This window comes from Anomaloglossus baeobatrachus, chromosome 5 (assembly GCF_048569485.1).
Source record: "Anomaloglossus baeobatrachus isolate aAnoBae1 chromosome 5, aAnoBae1.hap1, whole genome shotgun sequence".
In the NCBI taxonomy this organism is placed as follows: Eukaryota; Metazoa; Chordata; class Amphibia; order Anura; family Aromobatidae; genus Anomaloglossus; species Anomaloglossus baeobatrachus.
In genome coordinates, this window is record NC_134357.1 from 496,288,039 (window position 1) to 496,315,762 (window position 27,724).

The window sequence follows — 27,724 nt, forward strand, 5'->3', positions numbered from 1 at the left end:
AAATCCGCGGAAAATCCGCGGCAAAATCCGGTAAGTGCGCACATAGCCTAATAAGGCTATGTGCGCACTTACCGGATTTTGCCGCGGATTTTCTCAAGAAAATTCCACTTCCCAGTGCGCACAGGGCCTAACTGTAAAGAACTCTTTCCTATTTAGTTGCTGGAATCGCCTTTCCTCCATATGTAATGAATGTCTCCTGGTCCTCCGTAAGGTCCTTGGAAGGAATAAATTATGTGCTATCTATCTACAGTTATATTTCATTAACTTCTACAGCCATACCGCTCTAACTGTAAAGAACTCTTTCCTATTTAGTTGCTGGAATTGCCTTTCCTCCACATGTAATGAATGTCTCCTGGTCCTTCGTAAGGTCCTTGGAAGGAATAAATTATGTTCTATCTGCCTATAGTTATTCGCACTACCTTACTTGTTTGCAGAGGCATTCTACAGTCTGACTGCTCTAACTGTAAAGAACCCTTACCTATTGAACTGCCTAAAACACCTTTCCTCCACATGTAATGAATGTCTCCTGGTCCTTTGTAAGGTTCTTGGAACGAATAAATTATGTGCTATCTATCTACAGTTAATATCCATTACCTTACTTGTTTGCATGTAGCTAGCGCTGTAGTAGTAAAATGCCTGTGTGTGTGTATATAAAGTGAATGGCATCACAATGAATCAGCTGAGGCTCTACTACAATACTTACAGCACTTTCTCGGGCAGGGTGCCTATTGTAGGATAATTGCAGTATTTTCTGTCTCCTTGGAGCCATCAACAATAGGGTGAAATGTCTGCAAACAGCAGCCGCCCTGAGATTGAATCTGACATTACCAGCTAGCTCTGGACGCTGATTTTTTAAGCAAAATAGGCACCAGTCATCTCCCGGCCATATCATAGCAAATGTCGCGCTATTTTTTTGTATTTAGAATTATCACACTTTTTGATCCTTTGGTTGGAACATGAAAACCATGGAGATATCGGAGCTGAAGCTGCAATATGCCCCAGATCTGCGCTGTGAGAACCAGTCGCCACGAATGCCACTTTGCCAAGTGTGTGAAACATGCGTACTGGCCACCAAGCTCGCCGTCACCAAAGAAGTCTTTACAAGAGCCGGGCACTATTCTCAAAGAAAGTTTTTATTTGGGGTCATCACGAGGTTCAAGAGCCTGGACTTGCTGGTCTATATGGAGAAAGTTCTGGAGCCGGCGCTAGGCAAGGATTTCACCTACAGCCGGTCACGGATCAACCCCAGCCTGGCGCAAGACTTCAGTACCAGCAGCTCAAACCGGGCACTGAACAAGCAGGTGCTGCGCCAGTTTATGACGGAAACTTGGGAATGGTTCCGGAATGGATCCTATTGGACCAAAGCGAATTACGCCCTGCTTCTGCTACAGATGTGCAGCGCCAACCTGATGCAAAGTGCTGCCAACCTGATCCATGTGCTCATTGCCCAGGAAGCAGGTAATCCATCTTGCGTATCCATATAGACGTAGATCAATCATAATTTGCAGAAATTACATGTAATGCACTAAATCTTTTCCTATTGGATTGATCTTAAAAAGGGTGGTTCACCCATATTTTATATTGTCTAGATCGATAATATACCTTGTGTTGGCAATAGTGCCTGTGAGAGGCGCTATTGCAGACCGCTGTTCCCCGCTCCGTGACCCCCGGGCTCCATGTATCGCGGGCGGGGAGGAGGGTGTCAGCACTGCGCTCACCCCTCTGCTCGGGTCCGGCTGCTGCTGCTCAGTGGTGGCTCGAGTGGTGGGCCGGATCCCGGGGGTTCTCGAGCGGCGCTCCTCGCCCGTGAGTGAAAGGGGATTGGGTTGTGGGGATATTGTCTATTGTCCGTGACGCCACCCACGGTTGTGGTGATTTGTTAGCACCACCGCTGCTCGGTGTGGGGATCCCGGGAGTGATGGTGTGAAGCAGCAAGTTGTTGTGTTGCCCCTCCGTGGGTAGGGGTTGGTGATCCCGGGGCCCAGTGATGAGGTGGGAGATGCAGGGCTTGGTGGGCGCAGGGACGCGGGGGCAGCGCTGTGCCTTGCGGCACTGTGGTACTCACTCAGCCTGAGACGTTGACACAGTTCTCGGTAAAACACACGGCTGGAAAGACGGTTCCCACGGACGGCTGCACTTGCTTTCCCCAGTAGGTGACTGTGATGTCCCTTTTCCTGCACCTAATGTTGTTGATGGTCTCGATGGGTTCCCACCGGTAACCCGCTCCCCGGCTTCAAGCTGGACCGGAGGAGCTCTACTCTTTGCCCGCAGGCGCTGGCCCTTAGAAACTGGTGCCCTGGCGGTGGCGGTGTCTCTACTGTAATGGTTGGGCTGTTGCCTTCAATCGGGACTTGGTTGTTGGGGGATCGACGTCCCCTTCACTTACGGATTTGGCAAATTATGGCGACTCCTAGCCTTACCGGGGTCCGAGAGTCCCCTGCCCTGGTGCTGACTGTCCTTTGTACACTGCTCCAGACCGCCGGGCCACCACCCGTCCGCGGTCCTTCCAGGAACTTCCAAACGGTCACCCCTCCGGACAATCACCGCCGTTGCTGACCTTGCTGACTCTGTCCTGCACACAGCTGGACCAACTTCAGGCTTTCCTACTCTTTCTTTCCTGTCACCACTCTTACTGTCCTCCTTTACCACTTTACTTCCTTCTACTTTCACTTCCTTAACTCATCTTAGCTGTTTACTCCTTCACTTCCCTAGCTTATCTGCCTGGTTCTTCCCGCCTCCAGAGCTGTGAACTCCTCGGTGGGCGGAGCCAACCGCCTGGCCCACCCCCTGGTGTGAACATCAGCCTCTGGAGAAAGGCAACAAGGATTTTGGGTTAGCCTTGATGTTCCTAACTGGGGTGTAGGGTGTGGTGGTGCAATGACCTGTGACCCCTGGCTTGCCCAGGGCGTCACACATGACCTTCGTGATCCGGTGACGTTACGTCAAGTTCCTGACTCCGCGGCGGGCCGCAGTGTCCGTGAGTGATGGGCTGTGGGCGGTGTTTCACCACTCGTCACAGCCCATCTGCTCCCTCCTCCCTTACAGCAGAGCGCTGCAAGCAGGAGACGCGAAGTGCTGTGACTCGCGGTGAAACACCACCCACAGCTCAGTGAGTCAGGAAGACTGGGGCCGGCCGCAGGGATGTGACGTGTCCGGAACTTGACATGACGTCACCAGATCCCCGAGGTCATGGAGCGGGGGAACAACGGTCCGCAATAGCGCCTCTCCCAGGCACTATTGCCAACACAATGTATTTGAGAAAAACATTGTTTCTAAATATAATATCGATCTAGACAATAAAAAATGTGTGTGAACCACCCTTTTAAAGCAATGAGAAATGATGGTTCCCCCTACCTATAAACCGTGACTTCACATTCCCATCAGTGCTTCAGGAAATTGCCTTATAAATCTTTAATCTGTTGCCTGGTGCAGACCTGGTTTCACTCGACATTCACGTGGCTCTCAGTGCTCTTATTTGCATCTGACAAAAATAGTGAAAACCCTTATAAATAAGTTAAAATGTCAATACAGTATTTAAAATAGAAAGTCTAATAATGTCGGCGAGATCCCTGTGAGGAACGACGTTATGATCCTACAGGTACAGGAACTACAACTGTGGACTGCTGGATGGCTACTGTTGTTTACGAGTGGCATTAAAGGGAATTTGTCAGCAGGTTTTTGCTATGTAATCTGACAGTGGCAAAATGTAGGGGCTGGTAGCCTGTGATTCCTGAGATGTGTCATTTACTGGACTGTGTTTTGCTGTTTCAATACAATCAGTATTTTATAATCAAGAGATTATCAATAGAAGACAAGGTGCAGTAGGGTAATAAGTCCTATGGGCCCTGATTTAAAATTTTGACCAGGGCCTCCGCCAGCATGTTGGTCATATGTATGGGTCCCTATAATAATATCCTCTGTCCTGACCCCATCCTGTAATAATGTCCACCTGTCTTGACAGCTATCTTGTAATAATAACCCACATTTTTCCACCTACCCTGTAATAATGTGCCCCTTACTGTAATAATTTCTCCCTAGCCCATATTCTGTAGTAATGTCCCCCATCCTGTAATAATGTCCACCATCTTGGCTCCTTCCTGTAGCAATGTCCCCCATCCTGTAATTATATCCCTCGTCCTATAGTAATGTCCCCTTGTCTTGACACCTATTCTGTAATAATATCCCCCATCTTTGTACCTACCCTATAAAAATGTCCCTTATCCTGTAATAATGTCCCCTATCCTGGTCTCCATTCTGAAGTAATGTGCATCATCCTGCAATAATGTCCCCCATCCTGACTCCTGCTTTCAGTAGTGTCCCCCATTCTGGAGTAGTGACTCCATTGTGTAGTAGTATCCACCATCCTGTATTAATGTCCCCAATTCTGACTACTGCCTGTAGTAGTGTCCCTCATTCTATAGTAATGTCCACCATCCTGTAAAGTTCCCAATCCTGACTCTTACCTGTACTAGTGTCCCCCATCCTGTAGTAATAGTCACCATCCTGTAATAATGTCCCCCATCTAGACTCTTGTCTGCAGTAGAGTCCTCATTCTGCCTGTAATAGTATCCCCTATTCTATAGTAATGTCCATCTTGTAGTAATCTCCCCCATCCTGACCCCTGCCTGTACTAGTGGCCCCCATTCTGTAGTAATGTCCACCATCTTGTAATAATGTCCCCCATCCTGACTCCTGCCTGAAGTAGTATACCCCATTCTATAGTAATGGCCACCATCTTGTAATAATCTCCCCCATCCTGACTCCTGCCTGCAGTAGTGTCCCACATCCTGTAGTAGTTTCTCCATCCTGTATTAATGTCCACCACCCTGTAATAATGTCCCCAATTCTAACTCCTGCCTGTAATAGTTTTCCCCATCCTGTAGTAATGTCAACTATCCTGTAATAAGGGTCCCCATCCTGATTTCTTTCTGAAGTAGTGTCCGCCATATTATAATAATGTCTTCATTATTTATTAATGGCCCCCGTCGTGGACCCTTTAGTTAAAATGTCCCCTGTCTTGGGCCCTATGTGTCAAAATATTCAACTTGCTGGCACGCTCCTCAAATGCATTTAAACACAAAAAAACCCAAATGATTATACTTACCTTTCCTCGCTTCCTTGATGCACAGCGTCCTCTTCCTCCTCTATAGCCAGTGGCACACCAGCGCCAGCTGCTGGCCTCCTCAATAGCTATTGTGGTGCAGGGAGCAGGTGGTTCTCTGCACTGCAATACATTTCAGCTGAATGTGCATTTGAGGATGCACATTCAGCTGAAAACGGAGCTGTTGTCAGCAGGCACCCTGACTCCGAGGGTCTGGTCGTGGTCACAGAGGGTGTGTTATGCCCGTGACTAGGTGTCTCATGCCTTATGGTCCAACACCATCCACATTACTGATTAGCACCTTTCTGTCACTGTACAGTGTACTTAGGAAGCTGTCAATTAGCGGTGTGAGCGGGGTTATACAGGATTCAGCACTTTAAGCTCTGCTAGATCTGCAGCAGAGAAAACTGTGATTCTATGATACCTGCTCCACCCAGGAAACTAAGTGATACATCGTTAGAATCAGGGTCTCTGCCCATTCATCATGGTGTTGTCAGATTACATCGCAAAAAACAAGTAGACAGATTCCTTTTAAAATGGAACTGAAACCAGAAGAGTTACCGTAATCCTGGTTGGTATTTCTGGTGATCTTTACCTCCACTGGATTTGTTTTCTATCTTCTGGACAACAGCAAATGACAGGGTTGTCTGAACTAATAAGCTAACTGAAAACAATATGCACCACAAGCAGTTCCCTGCCTAACTGTCCCTGTAGTATTTCTAAAGATTCTTTATAATATGCTAATGAGGCAAGAGACTAGTCGTAAGGGCATTACTTCCCCCGACTAGTCCGCTCTCTTAGCATGTTAGTATACCAACAGGGGCGTGCTAACATGCTATTCAAAGCAGCCAGTGGTGAACGCTGAAACTGAATGCCCCGCACTTCCAGTCATCCGCACTAGATCTGTCTGAAGCCGGGACGTGTACACTCGGCTTCATATTACGCATGACCGGAAGTGCGGGGCATTCAGCTTTAGCGTTCACCACGGACACAGGTGATGCTCTATTGAATAGCATGTTAGTGTGGCGCCCTGGACAAGCCAGGACGTCACAGGTACTGCAACAACACACCCCACACCCCGGCTAGGCACATCTAGGTCAAACACAAATCCTTGTTGCCTCCCTCCAGGGGCTGATGTCCACACCAGGGGGTGGGCCAGGCGGTTGGCCCCGCCCACCGAGGAGTTCACAGTCCTGGAGGCGGGAAGAGGAGTCAGTTCAGTTTAGTTTTGCAGAGTGAAGTGGCAGGAGAGGAGATTGACCTCGTCCGGGTGCGTGGCCCGGGCACATACCGCAAGGTTGGCAGACGGTGGTGACCGTCTGCAGGAGAGGCTGATTGAAGTGAACCGTAAGGACCGGGGGACGGGCGGTGGCCCGCCGGTACCGAATCGGGGAGCGAAGAGAAGCCAGTACCATTCGGCAGGGCCTACGGACCCCGACCAGGCTAGGAGTCGCCGTAAAACTGGTCAAATCCGTTAGCGAAGGGAACCTCCGGGGTTTCCCAGCAGTCAAGAACTGATTGAAGGCAACAGCTCACACCGTGAAGGGAAACACAGTCACCGCCAAGGCTACAGTTCCCAGGGCCAGATCTTGCGGGCAAAAGGGGCTCCCTCGGCATCCATCCAAGCTGGGGAGCGGGTTGCCGGTGGGAAGCCATTGGAACCGTAAACACAACACAGGTGCTGGGAAAGGCAGTCACCATCAACCTACCGGGAGGAGAACAACCGCAGCCATCTGTCGGACCCGTCCATCCAGCAGTTTGTTTTACCGGAGACTTTGCATTATTCATTGGCTGAGTGAGTACCACCGTGCCGTGCGGCACAGCGCTGCCCCCGCGACCCTGCACCTCACCAGGCCCCGTAACCCGCCTGCCATCCCTAACCCTCACCGGGGCCCCGGGACAACCAACCCCCCCCTACCCACGGAGGGGGAACCAACATCCAAGCTGCTCCCTGTCATCGCTCCCGGGATCCCCGTCAAGAGCAGCGGTGGTGCCACAACCTCACCACAATTGTGGGTGGCGTCACGACAATATCCCCAAACCACACCACCCCCTTTCACTCACGGGCCCGGCCCACCGCTCGAGCCACCACCGATCAGCAGCAGCAGCAACAGCCGAACCCGAGCAGTGGGTGAGCGCAGCGTCCCCTCCTCCGCCCGCGACAACTTGGCGTCACGAACAGGATCTTACCGCTCTGCCGTCTGGTAGAGGTGCGCCTTGTGACCGCCGGAGGCGTCCGGCCAAAAATCTTGAGAAGCCGCCATTTTGGGCGCGAAAAGTCCCCGCTCGAGCGTCTTCCCGAGTAGTGGAGGCGCGAAAACCGAAACCCCGCCCCTGTAGAGGAGGAGTCGGGAAAAGATTAAGGGGGACGGATGGCGTCTGGCCGCATGTAGCCCGTGGCTATAAAAGCAGGGCAGCCCTTACCCTGCGGCCATCTTTTTGTTCCTGGAAGAGGCCGCCGCAGCGATGTACCAGCCGTCCCGCAGCACCGTAGCCCCCGTGCCTGGAACCGCGGCGTGGGTGGAGGTCCGGACTGCTCAGCTGCAACAACGGCTGCAGATCAGAGTGCAACTCCTCTTGGAGGAGTGGGAGGCCGACATGGCGGAGGTGGTGGCGGCCATACGGAGACGCGAGGTGGAGGGAGTCTTGGAAGAGAGGGTAAGTGACCCAGCCCCTGTACCCCTAGTGGGTCGGTCATCGCGGCCGAGGGGCCCGGTCTACACCCGCTCGCCCTGCTACCTCCCCCACTACCCATGTTGGCTGCTGCTGCCCCGCCACTAGGCCCGCTACCACCACCACCGGTAGCGGTACCCCGCCAATCCGTCCAGGCGGACCGACCTGCAGCCGGGGCCCGTGACCGCCCGGAGCCGCTACCGTGGAAGTTGCCGAAGTCCGAGGCCGTTGGAAGAGAGATACCGAAGGTACCTGTGGAGACTTCCCCCGAACCGGTGCCGATCGACCGCTCCGTGCAGGAGGTCCAGCGGGAGACAACCCCTGTGCCCTTCCCCCACGCCTCGGCTGAGGCCGCGCCGGGTTGCCGCTGCAGGGTAGCACCCCAGGCCATGACACCGCGGGACCTTCCCCCCAGAATGCCAGTCCTGGGCAGCGTGAAGGAGGTCTCGTGGGGCCTGACCCATGCGCTGGGGCCTGCAGTAGCCCCTTACTGGGACAGAGGACAGACCCCGCTGGGCCAGGAGATTGCGGAGAGGGAGCGAAGGAAGACGGAGCTGGTAGCCCGTATGATAAAGGAAAAAGAAAGCCTCCTCCAGGCCACCTTCCGGGTACGGGGCCCGCTCTATGAAGTACAAGTGAGGAGGTTTGACGTCCGTCGGGGGTACGGGTTCATATACGAGCCGGGCCTGGAGGCCGAAATCTTCGTGGCCCGTCGGGACGTCAATGCCCACCTACCCGAGGACCATCCAGGCCGCAACCTGATGCCGGGAGACTTGGTCCAATACACCAGGCACTGCGGGGAGAGGGGTTGGTTTGCGCTGGATGCGAAACTGAGGGGCAGTCAAGAGGCCCGAGTATCCGCCCAGCCCCCTCCCCTGGCCGACACCGTGGATCTGGAGTAAGTCAGCGGTCCACCGTTGTTAGAAGTTGCCCCCGTTGGGACCACCAGTTTAAAAGTTTTGAATGATAAGTGAATCACCTGAAGAAGTAACCAGATTGACACGTTGATTGAACCGGCCGTTGCTGGCAACTGTTGTCCCCGTAGGGACTGTCTGCAATCCTTGCGTAAGGAACTTCTTACGGACAAGCCCGAGAACTTGCAGGGCAACCATAAACTTAGTGGAATGTAAATAAAAATGTGTTGGCTTGATACTGTTACCACCTCCGGAGAGGCTGATTTGGGAGGATGGGCCTGGAGGAAAGGGATGGCCCAGGCCCGCCACTACCGTAACCGGTGGCGATCCTCCGGGGGTTCAGGGGTCCCCATGGACGCGGGTCCCCTGAAAGAGACAGAACCCGCTCGGGCAGCCTGGTGATGGACTGGGGTCAAGGGGTGCTGCCCACTTCTTAGGGGCAGCATCAGGGCCAGGTTGTTTGGGTGGTAGAAGAGCGGAAGCAGTTACCGTTTGCAACGTTTAAGTACCGTACCTCCCGTTATGGGAAGATTGATGCAAATGCTTATGTTTTAATGTTTGTACGTGTTTTACCCCTTTTCCTACAGCTAAACAAAAATAAAAAGGTGATGGACGGGCAGCCCGCGGACGGTCTGCATTTTACTAAGGGGGAATGTGGTGCCCTGGACAAGCCAGGACGTCACAGGTACTGCAACAACACACCCCACACCCCGGCTAGGCACATCTAGGTCAAACACAAATCCTTGTTGCCTCCCTCCAGGGGCTGATGTCCACACCAGGGGGTGGGCCAGGCGGTTGGCCCCGCCCACCGAGGAGTTCACAGTCCTGGAGGCGGGAAGAGGAGTCAGTTCAGTTTAGTTTTGGAGAGTGAAGTGGCAGGAGAGGAGACTGACCGTGTCCAGGTGCGTGGCCCGGGCACATACAGCAAGGTTGGCAGACGGTGGTGACCGTCTGCAGGAGAGGCTGATTGAAGTGAACCATAAGGACCGGGGACGGGCGGTGGCCCGCCGGTACCGGATCGGGGAGCGAAGAGAAGCCAGCACCATTCGGCAGGGCCTACGGACCCCGACCAGGCTAGGAGTCGCCGTAAAACTGGTCAAATCCGTTAGCGAAGGGAACCTCCGGGGTTTCCCAGCAGTCAAGACCTGATTGAAGGCAACAGCTCACACCGTGAAGGGAAGCACAGTCACCGCCAAGGCTACAGTTCCCAGGGCCAGAGCCTGCGGGCAAAAGGGGCTCCCTCGGCATCCATCCAAGCTGGGGAGCGGGTTACCGGTGGGAAGCCATTGGAACTGTAAACACAACACAGGTGCAGGAAAAGGCAGTCACCATCAACCTACCGGGAGGAGAACAACCGCAGCCATCTGTGGGACCCGTCCATCCAGCCGTTTGTTTTACCAGAGACTTTGCATTATTCATTGGCTGAGTGAGTACAACCGTGCCGTGCGGCACAGCGCTGCCCCCGCGACCCTGCACCTCACCAGGCCCCGTAACCCGCCTGCCATCCCTAACCCTCACCGGGGCCTCGGGACAACCAACCCCCCCCTACCCACGGAGGGGAGAACCAACATCCAAGCTGCTCCCTGTCATCGCTCCCGGGATCCCCGTCCAGAGAGCGGTGGTGTCACAACCTCACCACAACCGTGGGTGGCGTCACGGACAATATCCCCAAACCACACCACCCCATTTCACTCACGGGCGAGGAACGCCGCTCGAGTCCCCGGGATCCGGCCCACCGCTCGAGCCACCACCGAGCAGCAGCCGGACCCGAGCAGTGGGTGAGCGCAGCGTCCCCTCCTCCGCCCGCGACATTAGCACGCCCCTGTGGGCGTACTAACATGCTAAGAGGGCGGACTAGTCGGGGAAGTAACGCCCTTATGACTAATCCCTGGCCTCATTAGCATATTATAAAGAATCTTTAGAAATACCATATTTTTTGTTTTATATGACATACTGGATTATAAGACGCATCCCAAATTCAGAGCAAGAAAAGGTGAAAAAAATGAGGTCCGTCTTGTTATCCAGTGGTGTCTTACCAGAGGGGGCAGTAGCGGTGGTGGAAGCATTGGCCTCCGCAGACCCTTCACCAGCCCAGCCACCGCAGCCCCTGCACAGCTGGCGCAGCATTCCCTTGGTCCCTTGCGGCCCCTCTCCCCCACCCCGGTAAACTACATTCAGATTATAAGACGCACCCCTCACTTTCCGCCCAAATTTTTGGGAGGAAAAGTGTCTTATAATCCGAAAAATGCAGTACTTTTTCTAAAGCTCTCTTTATCTATGCTACTAAATACAGGGATTAAATTAGGCAGGGATTAGCAATATGCGCCCATAACTGCAATTGGCTTTGGGAGCATATTGCACCTGACAGGTTCACTTTAAGAACCAACCAGGTGGCACAATTTCCCTGTTGCACCATCCTTTCCTCCCTTTTGAGGTATTCCGCAGGCCCTAGGACTATGGTGCCTTTCATTTTCCTGGTGATTGATTCTCTGGAAGAGAAACCAAACAGTAGAAAATACAATGGGGAAACTAAGTATTTGATACCCTGCCGATTTTGCAAGTTTTTCCACCTACAAAGAATGAAGAGGTTTCTTTAATTTTTATGGTAGGTACACTTCAACTGTGACAGACAAAATCCCCCCAAAAATCCAGAAAAATTATATTGTATGATTTTTAAATTATTAATTTGCCTTTTATTGCATGAAATAAGTATTTGATCACCTACCAACTAGCAAGATTTCTGGCTCTCACAGACCTTTTATTTTTTCTTTAAAAAGCCCTCCTTCTCCGCACTCATTACCTGTATTAATTGCACGTGATTGAACTTATTCCTTGTATAAAAGACACCTGTCCACACACTTAATAAATCACATCTAACCTCTCCACTCTGGCCAAGACCAAAGAGCTGTATAAGTCACAAGGGACAAAGTTGTAGACCTGCACAAGGCTGGGATGGGCTACAGGACAATAGGCAAGTAGCTTGGTGAGAAGGTAATAACTGTTGACACAATTATTAGAAAATGGAAGAAACAAGTTGACTGTCAATCTTACTTGGTCTGGGGTTCCATGCAAGATCTCGCCTCATGGGGTAAGGTTGATTCTGAGAAATGTCAGTAATCAGCCCAGAACTACACGGGAGGACTTGGCCAATGACCTGAAGAGAGCTGGGACCACAATCTCAAAGATTACCATTAGTAACACTCTACATCGACATGGATTAAAATCATCTAGGATATGCAATGTCTGCCTTCTCACACATGCACATTTCCAATGTAAAGTTCGCCAATGACCATCAGAGGAGGCATGGGAGAAGGTCATGTGGTCAGATGATACCAAAATAGAACTTTTTCTTATCTCCACTCGCCATATTTAGAGGAAGAAGGATAATTAGAACCCCAAGAACACTGTCCCAACCGTGGATGGGGTCATGTATCATGAGATTTTGGCCAACAACCTCCTTCCCTCAGGAAGAGCATTGAAGGTGTGTCATGGCTGGGTCTTCCAGCATGACAATGACCTGAAACACACAGCCAGGGCAACTAAAGATTGACTTTGTAAGAAGCATTTCAAGGTCTTGGAGTGGCCTAGCCAGTCTCCAGACCTGAACCCAATAGAAAATCTTTGGAGGGGGCTGAAACTCAATGTTACCCAGCGACAGCCTCGAAGCCTGAAAGATCTGGAGAAGATCTGTATGGAGGAGTATAATACCATATATTAACTTCTGTTTGTCTATTGTATCAAATATTTATTTCAAGGAATAAAATGCAAATTAATTATTTAAAAAAAAAATTACAATGTGATTTTCTGGATTTTTTCGGAGGGATTCTGTCTGTTACAGTTGAAGTATACCTTAGGCCCCTTTCACACGTCAGTGATTCTGGGACATTTGTGCTTTTTTTAAAACGTACCAGAATCACTGACATACGCAGACCCATTATAATGAATGGGTCTGCTCACACGTCAGTGATTTTTCACTGCACGTGTCTCCGTGCGGCGTACCCGCGTTTGCGTGATTGCTGCACGGAGACATGTCCATTTTTTTCTGGCATCACTGATGTTCCACGGACCACGCAGTGGTGTGGTCCGTGAAACACGTGCCAGAAAAAAACGTGCTTTTAAAATAAAAATCATTTTTACTCACCCGGCGTCCAGCGATGTCCTCTGCAGCCCGTTCTCCCTGCTGCTTCTGAGCCGGCTCATTATTGTCGCGCATATTCATTATGCGCGACACAGCCGACCCGGAAGCAGCTGCTGCGGGGGTCACCGCCGGCCGGATGCTGCACCGCGGGAGCGATCAGCACCATGGACAGCGGGAGCGCGCACAGGTGAGTTGATTACTAAGTGCAATCACGGGCCACGGAGAACGGAGCCCGGATTGCACTTAGACAACCCACGTGTGCCGTGAATCACGGCACACTCAGGGACATGTGCGTGTTTTACACGCCAGTGAAAAACGTCACTGTCTTTCACTGACGTGTGAAACGAGCCTAAGATAAACATTACAGACCTCTCCATTCTTTGTAGGTGGGAAAACTTGCAAAATCAGCAGTGTATCAAATACGTATTTTCCCTACTGAACATAGCATTAAACTCATTCACAGAATTCTCCCTTTTCTTTGGGATTAAAGGGGTATTCAAAGAATTGAAATCTAACTGATTGCTAGGACAGTTGAGGTTCTACAGCCCTTTCTTGAAAGGGTCAGAGGTGACCATACACGACCTCTGCTCAAAATGATTATCTATGGGTTTTCCAGAAATAGTGGAGCACTGTATTTGTCTTTTTTTGGAAGTCTCATAGACAATAAGTGGAGTGGAGGTTGAGCAAGACTCCAACCAATCCATTTGAGATGGGCACGTTTTCAGAGCCCAGTTCTTGGGATAATCAAGTGTCCCCCTGAGATCAGTATGGATCAGTTATGGATAGGGGCTAACTTTCAGTTCTGGGAATACCCCTATAGACTATGAAATTCTGTCTGGCTTCAGCAACCACCAGAAAATATTTTCAGCGTCACAAATATTGTATACTATTGCCAGTAACGGAGGAATCTGTGACCTGTAAGCTGACACATTTTTATATTTGCTCTTCTAGAACTTCAGGAATCACATGAGGAAAAATCCAAGTTGAAAGATGCAGGTAAAATACGAGACCGGACACAGGACGACCCAAATCTTATGGTGGTGCCCACTTCTTTCCAGTCAACATCTGGTGTGCGGAAATACAAAGACTTCATCCGCTGCCTCCCGGTGCATCTTTCCAAAAAAATTCTAGGTACAAAACAAACACCTAGATAGTTTCCAGCCCAAGTTCCGTTCGAAGTCACTTTGCCCCTTTCTTTGTAGGATACTTGAAGAAGAAGCATCTCTATAGATGTGTCTTCGTATCTCATCACTGGTGTTACCTGACACGAGATCTTCTCCTGGACCTTGAAGCTGAGACCCTTGTGAGAAACGAGGCGATGATCTTGCAGGTATAGGACAGCAACAAAAAGACCGGCGGATGGCTACTCTTGTTTATGGGTGGTATTAAAGGAGATCGCTAACCAGAAGCGTTAATCCTGGTTGTGTTCACCACTATCTGTCTTGTTTTCTATCAGCTTGGCAACAGGAAATTATAAAATTGTCAGACATAATATCCCAATACCAAACAAAACACCTAGGTGGCACAAATACCCTATAACATCATCCCTTGAGGTAGTCCACTGGTCCTAGGACTTTGGTGCTTTTTGTTTACCCAATTATGGATAACACCATTGAAAGTGGAATCAAACTTTCAGAAATATGTCGGCTGCAGATAAGAATGGGAACAATCTATCATATATACTGTACTAGGAAAAGGAGGTAGCAGAGGCAAGAATTGCAGAACTTGGTAATGGCAGGGTAGAAGAGCTGTGCATGTGGGTATCCAGGGATCACTAGTGGTAAAGATCAGAGATTGGAAAGAAGACGTAGTCAGGAAATCCAGTGTTCAGGAGCAGTAATGTAGTAAGGCTCTGTATATGATTAAAAGGCAGTTGTCAGGAGAGTAGTCAGGCAATCCAGGATTTGGAAACATTGATGTAGCAGAGTTGGGCATGTGGGTATCCAGGGATCGTTAGAGGTAAATATCAGAGCTTGGAAAGAAGTAGTCAGGAAATCCAGTGTTCAGTTCCAGTAATGTAGTAGATCTCTGTATATGACTAAATTGCAGTTGTCAGGAGAGTAGTCAGGCAATCCAGGGTTTCGAAACCATAAAGTAGCAGAGTTGATTATGTGGAGCAGAAGCAATAGTCAAAGCTGGATATTTGTTACAAAGTCAATTGTCAAAAGTCAGGAGATTGGTCAGAAAATCCACGATTTAGTTACAGTAATGTAGAACGGCTGGGTGGGAACCTGAGGAAGAGGAAGTTATCTGAGGAGTAGTGAGGAAATGCAGGATTTGCTAACAGTGATGTAGCAGAGCCAATTTTGCAGTCCAGGGGATGAACAAGGACAGTAGTCAGGGGGAGAAACGGGTCACAGCAACTGGATTCCAGTCCAAGATCAGGGTATAGGAACCCAGACGAGGGACACACAAAAGATGACATGCACCACCCAACATCCTTGCCACTCCTACCCCCTTGGAGACTCATTGCCACAGTGGCCAGCCGGGAGAGGCAGCGCACGGCTACTGTGAGTTAACTACTGCCTGAATTACGCTCTATCGCATCATCCAACTATATCAGTATGATTCTTCTGGACTTTACCATTACAAGGAACAGGGTAGAAGTCTGACAACTTCATGTTGTCAGGAAAATAGACACAGTGAAGGTCAAGGGGTAAAAAAGTCCCTGCTGGTTTCTCCAGTACAAGTTCGGGTCACTATAGGTAAAGTTCCGGTCAATAATCAGTGATCGGGGTATAATTGTGGTTTCCTGATGCATTCAGAGACTATAACTGATCTAATTTTTTTTATTGTTTTCTTTTACTATGTACTTCCAACAGGGAACCTCCTACAAAGGGGTGAGCATTTCATACGCCAAAATCCAAGCCATACCGATACCAAAAGTTGGTGAAGATGGCAATGCTTTACCAAGACTTGAGAAGTACTACCAAGAAACCAAGGTGGGAATGGCTGGGGGAGGATTGGTCACAGCCTGATGGCTGAAAGTGCAGGGTCCCCCACAGCACAGAGTATTTCAGGAGAGGAATATGCTGATCTTGTGGGAGATGACAAAGATACATAATGTAAAGAGCAAGTCTTCACAGCAGAGGAATTTGCTGATCTTAAAGTTAGGTCATAGACTGCAAGTGACATAGCAAAAGGAGGTCCCCCAGCAGCACAGAATATTTCAGGATAAGTACGCAAATTTTGTGGGACAGACTGAATTACATTGTAGCAGTAAGTTTCCCAGCAGTGCAGAGTATTTCAGGAGAGGAGTATAACACTACTCCTACTGGGTAGTCTCAATCACAGATTGAGAGTTATACAGTAGATGGAGTGTATGCAGCAGTACAGCGTATTTCAGGAGATTAGTGTTAAGGGCTTGTAGGAAATCACAGATTGAAAGTTATAGAGTACATAGAACAGTGTCCACAGCAGTACAATGTATTTCAGGAGACGAGTGTGCGGAGCTGCTGATGGATCACAGACTGAGATTGCAAGGTGGAAAGTGCAGGGTCCCCCGCAGTACAGAGTATTTCAAGAGAGAAGTATGCGGATCTTGTGAGAGGTCACACTCTGAAAGGTATATAATTGAAGGAACAAATATCCCCAGCAGCACAGTGTTTCAGTATAGCATTGTGCTGATTTTGTGGGTGGTGACGGACTGAGAAGTCACAAGGGTATTACCTTGGCACAGGTACTGCAAGTCAAAAATTAAATTGATTGTATAATACTTATGCTAATTCTAACAGGGGGAGCGGATAACTATGAATCCTCCACAGATATTATCTGATCCTCAGCTGCTGTCACTCAAGAAGCTGCTGATTTTATAACCTTTATTGTCTTGGATTTCAAAACCTATATGTCACGCTGGTTTCTTTCCAGCAAGACCCGTCCTCATTTAAGTGGACGTTTTTTTCCTTTTAGCACCTGAGGGGTTAATGCTTCTTTTGCACGTTTGCTTGGAGGCATTCCCTCAGGTGCTCTAAGTTAGTTATTAGGCTAGACCTTTAAAAGGTTCCAGCAAAGCTGGTTATTTTCTCTTCTCAGTTGATAGAGACAGCCTCTGTGTTTGGTTGTGCTATTTCCTAGTTCCTGTAGCCTTCTGCAAACAAAGAGTAGTCTGTACAAGCCACGTTATTTCGTAGGTTTTTTTAGTATTTTATTTTTGTGCTGTTCCCTGGAGTTGTCCCATTGAGCAGGTAGGGGGTCTCTAGACCAGGGTCCGTGTAGGAGACAAGGACAGGTTGGAGGGTCACGCCGTGCTACCTTCAAGCGTACCCGTGGCTTGAGGGCAAGTCAGGGTTTTCTGGTTTACAGGGTCAGAGAAGCCCCTGTCTTTGGGTAGCGGTCCATACGCGTAACACTATACATCCGAGCTGACCACTAAAGGTATGTATGGAATCAGCCTGATAGTGCCAATATAGCACTGGCTTTAGGTTAGATAGGAAAATCCCGGTGATTGGCTCACTTTAAGAAGAGCAGAGTGTGGATCTTGTGGACAATCACAGACCATGTTGCATTCTGGAAGCAGCAATGTCCCCAGCAGAACAGAGAATTTTAGCAGAGCACTGTGCTGATCTCCACCTGCTGTTAATTAAAGTAATTGCAGTGACACTGGAAGTGCTAAACTTCTGTCTGTCTGTCTCCTTCCCCGTCTGTTTCTTTCCCCGTCTGTCTCTTTCCCCGGCTGTCTCTTTCCAGGGCTGTCTCTTTACCCGTCTGTCTCTTTACCCGTCTGTCTCTTTCCAGGGCTGTCTCTTTGCCCATCTGTCTCTTTGCCCGTCTGTCTTTCCACGTCTGTCTCTGTCTGTCTCTATCTCTCTGTTTCTTTCCCCGTCTCTGTCTGTCTATCTTTTTCTGTCTCTATCCGTCTCCCCACCGACATCTTATTACTTCACACATAAGCTTCTTATACTAACAGTTTATTTTGTTCCTATAGCAACCACTGACAGTTGCTATTAATAGCCTGTAGATCCTACCTTTATTCAGTTTAATGGAGGCAGGATTTTGGAGAGTAATTGTAAAGTGCGGGGTTACATTTTCCCATCATAACATAGTCTATGACGTTCCCTGAGTCACATGAGGAGTCTGTGCAAAATTTCGTGATTGTAAATGTGACGATGCGGATTCCTTTAACGGACACACACACACACACACACACACACACACACACACACACACACTCAGCTTTATATATTAGATTTGCTGAAAATGTTCTTTTCTTCAGCCTGGAGAAAGCTTGGAAGCGGCATATGCAGACGTAGAGACTGAAGCCGTGAACCTAGAGGAAAGGAACCTCTTCTGTGGCTCATACAATGTCCTCATACTTACAGGACAGTAAGTGGTACATTAGATACCAGTCTGATACTGCACCCAGGGGGCACAACAGTACAGCATCGCCCGACTTCATTTATTTTTTATCCTTTAGAGGTGACCCACAGAGAGTGATCCATTTTGATGGGGGACGGTTGGTTGCTGTTGGCTCAAGAGATCGTAAAGTTAAGCTATACGATATAGCGGACATGGCGCAGATCCCACCCCTTATTCAAGGTCACGCAGGCAGCATCCGTGTGGTGCGGCTATGTGAGGAGAGGGGCCTCGTGTTCAGCGGAGGGTTTGATCTCAGTATCAGGTATGATAAACTTAGATTTGCCATGACATCTCTGTGCCGATAATCCAATGGAGGAGTGTCATCTTCATGGCTAACGTGGGGGGCACTCAGTAGCGTGTAAACTCCCTGTCTATCATGTCACTTTCCCACAGGAATGTTTCCCTGCTATTTACTTAGCAAGAAATCCAGTACCTCTGTAATCATAAACTCAGGTCGCTGCTATGCTCCCATGCTTTACACTGCATCTCTGCTCCATCATCTGATCAGTGACTGGGCTCTATTCATATTAAGCTTATGGCCTCCATCTTGACGTACATGATAGTGCCATTGTAAAACAAGATATGATATTTGTGGTTTTTTTTTTTTGCAATATAACTACTTATACTGGGGAGACAGAGGCCAAAAAGACCCTCCGGTGGCCTCTGTCTCATTTAACCCTTCGGACATGTGTGGCATGCCCGTCAGATGTTTTCCCACAGAACAGGCTAACCATACCTCGCAAATGTTACGTAAAATTAGCCTTAAGCTCCTGTTCTGTACGCCCGCCATGTTTTACACTGCAGCTCTGCTTGTTTAGATACAAGCACAAGCGGAGCAGGATGTTATTACATAAAGAACTGGTTTACCTCAAGATTAGTGGCTGCTCACAGAGAATACAGGAGTAGGCGTAAATGCACGGATTTACTAATGGTGCACGATGGGAACCCCATTTGGGGGTCTCCTGACCAATATGTAGACAGGTTGAAGAGTTAAATACTGACATAGACTACAATGATGAAAGCTGCAGGCATGGCCTCTTTTCTTCTGGAGGTAGCCCTCATTCCCCTGAGTGGTGGGAGTCGTATGCCAATGGTATTACCCCATTAAATTTTATAACACCGCTTGAGACTGGTCCAGTCTGACAATGTGGCCCCTGGACGAAAAAAGGTTAAAGCAAGGAAAGGATGATTGCAAACCATAGGCGATATATTGCCACTATGTGAACACCCCTAGTGTACCCCTGTGAGGGTGACCTTACCGTGCGATGGGCTGGGGGGCATCCATAATGACGATGTCTGTTCTGTCCGGTAGGCAGTGGGATTTGCACACCGGTCTGTGCCTCAGAATCTATCACGGACACATGAAGACCATTACATGCCTGGATGTGCAAGATGATATGCTGCTTTCTGGAGCAAAAGATGGACTTGTAAAAGGTCGGAAAGAATATGGGATAACCAATAATTTTTATAGTAAAAAAATGAATATATAATATAGCCTCATTGATTTAACAATAATAATACAGTAATAATAATAATATAATAATATATGGCTACATCCTCCTTTACAAACACTATTGCTCCAATGCACCTAAAATAATTTAAAAAAGCAACTTTGTAAGTATTCTTACCTAAAAAAAATAAATTGTTGTGTCTACATCTCCCATCCCAAACCTATGTGTCCATGGCTACTGGCTACACACAAACCATGTCTGATCTTGCAGTCACGAGTAGAGATGAACAAACCCAAACTGTAAAGTTTGGGAATCATACTGGACACCTAGTCTCCGGTATTGAACTCCGAACATGTAAGATCGCATTAATGTTTAGATTTGCCCCCCAAAATGTCTGCAGCACAGCCAATCAACAGGCTTTTGGGCTGTGAGCATTTCCGTACCCATTACAGCCATGCCAATTACTGGAATGGCTGTGATTATCGATGCACCACGTGACCCGGCCTGTATAAAGTCCAGATCACGGGCTGCACAGTCATTTAATTTTCAGCCTGGTGCAGAGTGGCCTAATGTAGCCTGGTGCACAAGGAATAAATAAAAAAAAAAATGAAGTGGGGTCCCACCTATTTTTGATAGCAAACCAAGGTAAAGCAGACAGCTGGGGGCTGGTATTATAAGGGTACGAGAGCCCATGATTATTTGGCTCATACCTACTTAAAAATAGCATCCCGCAGCTGCTCCAGAAGAGGTGCATACATTAGATGCTGGTGCGATGGCAATCAGGGTAATACTTTTTTGGTTGATGTCAGCTGTGAATTGACAGCTGGCATCAAGCCCAGAGATTAGTAATGGAGAGGCGTCTATCACACACCTCCATTACTAACCCGGTAAGTGTACAGTTAAAAAACACAGACACACACACACACACACACACAGGAAAAAAATAGTTTATTTGAATAAAGACTCCCTCGTTCACCAGTTTATTAATTAAAAAGAAATGATTGAAGTTTCGACTTAATCAAATGGTATATATTTTTATGGAGAAAGAAAATACAGAAATACGGACAACAAAAATGTTAAAATTAAAAAATGCATGTTCCTAACTAATCTAATCATTGTGCCATCCCCTCCTTATAGTTTGGGATATCACTACTGGGAAATGTCTGCGCACCTTTAAGCACAAGGACGCTGTTCTGGCTGTAAAAATGAGGGATCGGCTGGTGGTGAGCGGCTGTGAGAAGGGTCTCGTCAAAGTCTGGCACATAGAATCTGCCGAATTAATCAAGGTGGGTGACAATATTATACAAGGCCTTTCATTGGTCAGAACTTCACACATTTTAGTAACAATTATATAATGGGGTTTTCTGTAATAAAAAGCATGATCCATACACACTTTTTGTGGTTCATTTTCAAAATCCACGCTTGCTGTCAGAGATCTTGAAAATGGTGAGGGATTTTTCCACACAAGTATATGAGCTAACAGAAGAGCTTGTCTTATACAGTGATGAAACAAATAAGACCAAATTGTCCTACGTTATCAGGTTTTCCACTTTTCCATTGATTAGACATTACCCGGCCACCATGGAGCTATAAAATGCCTGTCGTTTGATCAGTGGCACTTGGTATCAGGGAGTTCAGATGGATATGTTATTGCCTGGAGCATGACGGGAACTTTTCAGAAACGACTGATGACTTTCAGGCACCCAAAGTAAGTCAAAAGGCTTCAACTCAGGGGTCAGATGTGCAGGCTCCACGCATAGTTCTCTGCCGCACAGGCTCCACACACAGGTCTCTACTGCGAATGCTCCACACACAGGTCTCTACTGCGAATGCTCCACACACAGGTCTCTACTGCGAATGCTCCACACACAGGTCTCTACTGCGAATGCTCCACACACAGGTCTCTACTGCGAATGCTCCACACACAGGTCTCTGCCGCGCAGGCTCCACGCACGGGCTTCTGCCGCGCAGGCTCCACGCACGGGCTTCTGCCGCGCAGGCTCCACGCACGGGCTTCTGCCGCGCAGGCTCCACGCAGGGCTTCTGCCGCGCAGGCTCCACGCAGGGCTTCTGCCGCGCAGGCTCCACGCAAGGGCTTCTGCCGCGCAGGCTCCACGCACGGGCTTCTGCCGCGCAGGCTCCACGCACGGGCTTCTGCCGCGCAGGCTCCACGCACGGGCTTCTGCCGCGCAGGCTCCACGCACGGGCTTCTGCTGCGCAGGCTCCACGCATGGGCCTCTACCGTGCAGGCTCCACGAATGGTCTTCTACCGCACAGGCTCCATGTACGGGCCTCTGCCGCGCAGGCTCCAAGTAGGGGCCTCTGCCGCGCAGGCTCCAAGTAGGGGCCTCTGCCGCGCAGGCTCCAAGTAGGGGCCTCTGCCGCGCAGGCTCCAAGTAGGGGCCTCTGCCGCGCAGGCTCCAAGTACGGGCCTCTGCCACGCAGGCTCCACGTACGGGCCTCTGCCGCGCAGGCTCCAAGTACGGGCCTCTGCCGCGCAGGCTCCACGTACGGGCCTCTGCCGCGCAGGCTCCACGTACGGGCCTCTGCCGCGCAGGCTCCACGTACGGGCCTCTGCCGCGCAGGCTCCACGTACGGGCCTCTGCCGCGCAGGCTCCACGTACGGGCCTCTGCCGCGCAGGCTCCACGCACGGGCCTCTGCCGCGCAGGCTCCACGCACAGGGATTTGTTGCACAAGCTCCATGCACAGGGCTCTATCTTACTTGCCCTCCTATTATGTATGATGGTAAATAGATCAACAGGTGGAAGTTTTGATGTAGACTCATGACTCCATATTTCCGCAGGGAAGTGATGTGCCTGAAGCTACTCTACCTCAGGGTTATTACAGGATGTGCTGATGGTAAAATCCGTGTATTTAATTTCCTCAATGGAGACTGCCTCCGAGTGATGAGAGCTAATAGCAGAGCCGATCCGGTGGCCGCACTGTGTATTCGTGACAATAGGTAACAACTATATAATACTGCCGTACAAGGCTGACCTTACAGGGGTTATACAAAGGACTTACTCAATTCTTCCCCTTGAAAACACATACATTGTTAGCCAAGCCCAATGTTTGTGTATGTTGGGGGTCCAGAATGAATGAGGATATCTGACTTGTATTTTCAACATATTCATATTTTGAAACTTTTGTCACTAAAATCTAGGATGGTGATCAACGTACTGACAAGCATCATGATCTTCCAGTTTGAGGACGTCTCATGGGACTACTCCCAAGCATCAGAACGAGTCGATGTCCTCAAAGACAGACAGCGCTTTCAAGAAGCGCCCATCCGGATGAGGCCATACAGTTATGTGCGTGCCCAGAGAATGAAACTCGTTGGGTCCAGCAACAGGAAAATCTACCAGCGGGAAGAAGATGATGGTCGGGAGACAAAAAGCCAGCTGTCCCATCATGCACGCAGTCTATCTGCAAAAAGCATGAAGAGAGCACATGGTAACAACATATAGTAATTAATTTGAAAATATTAATTGCAATTACAACACACATTATATACAGTACATGCACCATGACCATCTCCACTATCCGGGAGATCCCGAGCGAAAATATGATATAACTTCATTCAATGCAAATTAGTATGAAAATAACGAATATGTAAATTAGTCTACTGCTAATCCTATTTATTTCATTGCAGATTTACATATGGAGTCATTAAAACCGGCCACCTGGCCAGAATTCCAAAATTACCACAGAAGTTTTGCGTACATTGATCTGCAACCAGAATTCTACAAGAAACCTCCATCTGCACGTAGACCTCGCACCGAGGGAGAAAGAGACCCCGAGCCGTGTACAAGTCCTGCCCCTGCCAGGAAGACAAAGGATGAATCTGGTACCACAAGACTATCCTGGATTATAGCAGTTATATCCTTGTATAGAGAGGACAGTATTATAGGAGCTATATTCTTGTACATGGGGGGGCAGTATTATAGTAATTATATTCTTCTACATATTAGCAGTATTATAGTAATTATATTCTTCTACATAGGAGCAGTATTATTGTAATTATATTCTTCTACATAGGAGCAGTATTATAGTAGTTATATTCTTGTACATAGGGGCAGTATTATAGTAGTTATATTCTTGTATATAGGAGCAGTATTATAGTAGTTATATTTTTGTACATGGGGAGCAGTATTATAGTAGTTATATTCTTGTACATGGGGCAGTACTATAGTAGTTATTTTCTTGTACATAGGGGGCAGTATTATAGTAGTTATTTTCTTGTACATAGGGGTCAGTATTATAGTAGTTATATTCTTGTACATAGGAGCAGTATTATAGTAGTTATATTCTTGTACATAGCAGTATTATAGTAGTTATATTCTTGTACATAGGGGGCAGTATTATAGTAGTTATATTCTTGTACATAGGGGGCAGTATTATAGTAGTTATATTCTTGTACATAGGAGCAGTATTATAGTAGTTATATTCTTGCACATAGGAGCAGTATTATAGTATTATTATTATTATTTATTTATAGAGCACCATTAATTCCATGGTGCTGTACATGAGAAGGGGGTTACATACAAAATACATATACAAGTTAACAGTAGACAGACTAGTACAGATGGAAGAGGGCCCTGCCCTTGCGGGCTTACATTCTATAGGATTATGGGGAGGAGACAGTAGGTGGGGTGTAGATTGGGCGGCAACTCCGCACGGTGGTCGGGCGGCAACTCCGCACGGTGGTCGGGCGGCAGCTCCGCACGGTGGTCGGGCAGCAGCTCCGCACGGTGGTCGGGCGGCAGCTCTGCACGGTGGTCGGGCGGCAGCTCCGCACGGTGGTCGGGCGGCAGCTCCGCACGGTGGTCGGGCGGCAGCTCCGCACGGTGGTCAGGCGGCAGCTCCGCACGGTGGTCGGGCGGCAGTGAGTTCATTGTAGATTGTAGGCATTTCTGAACAGGTGGGTTTTCAGATTCCGTTTGAAGTTTGCAAGGGTATGTTCTTCTACATAGGGGCAGTGTTACAGCAGTTATAGTAAAGTTTATGCTATGTAATCTGAGAGCACCATGATGTAAGAGCAAGGACCCTGATTACAGTGATGTGTCTCTTACTGGGCTGTTTTGCTGTTTCAATACAATCGGTATTTTATCAGCAGGAGATTATCATTATATGAGAAGCTGGCCTGTACCTCCTAGTCCAACTCCACCATTGATCAACAGCTTTCTGTAAATATACATTTTGTATGGAAAGCTGCCAATCAGTGGTGTGGGTGGGTTCTAAATTCTGAGCTCTGCTAGATATGCAAAATAGAGAACTGTGATTATATCATATCTGTTGCACCCAGTAAACTAAGTGACACATTGCTGGAATCAGGGTCTCTGTCCCTACCTTATGGTTATGCTAGTTTACATAGCATAAACCTGGTGACAGATTCTTTTTAACTACTGGAAAGCACATTATTGACACCATGTTTTAGTGATTAGTACTTGTAAAATCTACACATAGAAATATGTGTATTTTAATAATAAAATGTATATGCTAATATTTTGATGTTATATTTTTATTGTAGATGATGAATCAGGTTATGGATCTCCAGGGCAGAAATCTGCTCTTTCCAGAAGCGAGAGTGCAGCACTGCAACGTATGAAGCAACGTGGACCCCACACTCCTGTGAGCCCCAATCAAATCCTCCTAAAAGTCAGTACTATCCAGAATTTGCAGAAGACTGATATGGTTGGTTTAAATATGGAGCACAACTCCAGGATCCGTGACGCGTGGGGGATTACACTGTCTGGAAATGAACAGAAGACTTTGATCTCGCCTTCTCTCCGGACAGAAAGCCCCAGTATTGACCCCCTGACGCTTCTACAGCATTTAAAGTCCTCTGCTGTTCCTACAGACATGAGGACAGTGCTAACAACCTTCCACACAAGGAAAGTGGGGCTAAAGATGAACGAGTCCTTGCACGGTCCAGAGATTCACTCCACCATCCCTAGCCCTACTATTATTCGCCCACGGACAAGCTGTGATTTCAGGAACAAAGAAAAGCGCAATGGCGTCCTTAGAAGATCCACATCTGCGCTTGAGGTTGGCGCAAAGCAAATTGGTCTGTACACAAGTTGTGAGTCTGTTCAACCCATACGAATGATCATGGGACAAAAATTAGAGATGAATATCCCGAAGCGAAAAGTGCCAGACCAGGTCGTGAATATCGACCCGTACCGAGAGCGAAGCTGCTTCCAACTCCTTACTGTGAAGCAGCTGAAAGACTTTGAAAAGGAAAAGATGTCACAGCAAAAGGAAGTGGACGCACATGCCCAGGCCGTGAAGAGCAAGGAGAGTAAGAAGGCATGGCTGAAGAAGATCAAAGGGAAAAATATCGACCACTTCACCAAAGTTGGAAAGATTGCTGCTCCAGAATTTGGAGTGGATGTATTTTTATAGTCAGAGATGATCAAAGTCATATTAATTTGTGATGTAGACTGTAATTATACTTGTCTACATCAATGATAAAATTACTTTTGGAAAATCTAATCTGGGACAGATACAGTGGCATCCCTCGGAGGTATACGTTGGGAAATTCTTAAGGCCGCTTTACACACAACGATATCGCTAGCGATGTGACACGCCCAGATCGTTGCTACGATTTGCCGAGATCGCTCATAGGTCGTTTATTAGCGGTCACAGGTACCCACCTCACAAACGACGCTACATCGTTCAGCGATATATTGTTTGACCAAGGCAGTCATGTGAACACCGTCACACAGCATTCCTCCCAACGATTCCGGCAACGACAGAGGCGTATAATTGTCCATTGCATACACCCTGGCGTGACACCAGAGCGGAGGAGGCGTGGAGCATTGCTCGTAACGACACGCCCGCGTCGCTGATGACGGACGCACTAACGATGTTGTTCATCATTGGCAGGGTGTCAAACGTAGCAATATGTCTGCTGTGTTCCAAACGACGAACAATATTTTGAAAATGAACGACGTGTCAACGATTTTCGCTATTTTTACGATTGTTAGGAGTCGCTCGTAGGTGTCACACACAACGACGTCGCTAACGACGATGGAAGTGCGTCACGAAAACCGTGACCCCGACGACATATCGTCAGATAAATCGTAGCGTGTAACGGGGCCTTTAGTTTAATTTCCCACATCCTGTATTGTCTGTATGCATTAATACATCCCTAAAGCGGGCTTTACACACAGCGATATCGGTCCCGATATCGCTAGTGTGGGTACCCGCCCCCATCTGTTGCGCGACACGGGCAAATCGCTGCCCGTGCCGCACAACATCTCTCAGACCCGTCACACATACTTACCTGCCCGGCGACGTCGCTGTGACCGGCGAACCGCCTCCTTTTTAAGGGGGCGGTCCGTGCGGCATCACAGCGACGTCACTGAGCGGCCGCCCAATAGCAGCGGAGGGGCGGAGCTGAGCGGGACGTAACATCCTGCCCACCTCCTTCCTTCCGTATAGCGGCCGGGAGGCAGGTAAGGAGAGTTTCCTCGTTCCTGCAGCGTCACACGGAGCGATGTGTGCTGCCGCAGGAACGAGGAACAACCTCGTTACTGCTGCAGTAACGATTTTTGAGAATGGACCCCCATGTCACCGATGAGCGATTTTGCACGTTTTTGCAACGATGCAAAATCGCTCATCGGTGTCACACGCAACGGCATCGCTAATGCGGCCGGATGTGCGTCACCAATTCCGTGACCCCAACGAGTTCGCATTAGCGATGTCGTAGCATGTAAAGCCCCCTTTAGTCAAAAAATGAAACAAAGCAGCACTAGAGTAGTAAAGGTTAGAATTTATTAATCGTATCAAAAAAGTGCAAGGGATATGATGTACAAAAATATGGGTAGACAGGACAATGCCAAAAAGGGTGAAAAAATCCCCACATATGTGCCTTGCATGTGGCCCTAAGGCGGGCTTTGCACGCTGCGACATCGGTAACAATGTGTTACCGATGCTGCAGCGATAGTCCCGCCCCCGTCGCACGTGCAATATCTAGTGAAAGCTGCTGTAGCGATTATTATCGCTACGGCAGTTTCACACGCACATACCTGCCGTGCGACGTCCCTCTGGCCGGCGACCCGCCTCCTTCCTAAGGGGGCGGGTCGT

At 48.7% G+C, this 27,724-nt stretch overlaps 1 protein-coding gene across 1 annotated transcript; it reads left to right on the plus strand.

Moving 5' to 3' along the window:
• Window positions 1-935: 935 nt before the first annotated feature.
• LOC142311914 (F-box and WD repeat domain containing protein 10B-like) lies at window positions 936-26,766 on the plus strand. The gene is made up of 13 exons (XM_075350774.1): window positions 936-1,458; window positions 13,778-13,957; window positions 14,029-14,156; window positions 15,649-15,768; window positions 18,039-18,148; window positions 18,240-18,443; window positions 19,494-19,615; window positions 20,770-20,918; window positions 21,198-21,340; window positions 22,437-22,595; window positions 22,797-23,086; window positions 23,286-23,480; window positions 25,164-26,766. The coding sequence occupies exons 1-13, from the start codon at window positions 957-959 to the stop codon at window positions 26,036-26,038; spliced, it is 3,177 nt and encodes a 1,058-aa protein (XP_075206889.1). The 5' UTR covers window positions 936-956; the 3' UTR covers window positions 26,039-26,766.
• Window positions 26,767-27,724: the final 958 nt, after the last annotated feature.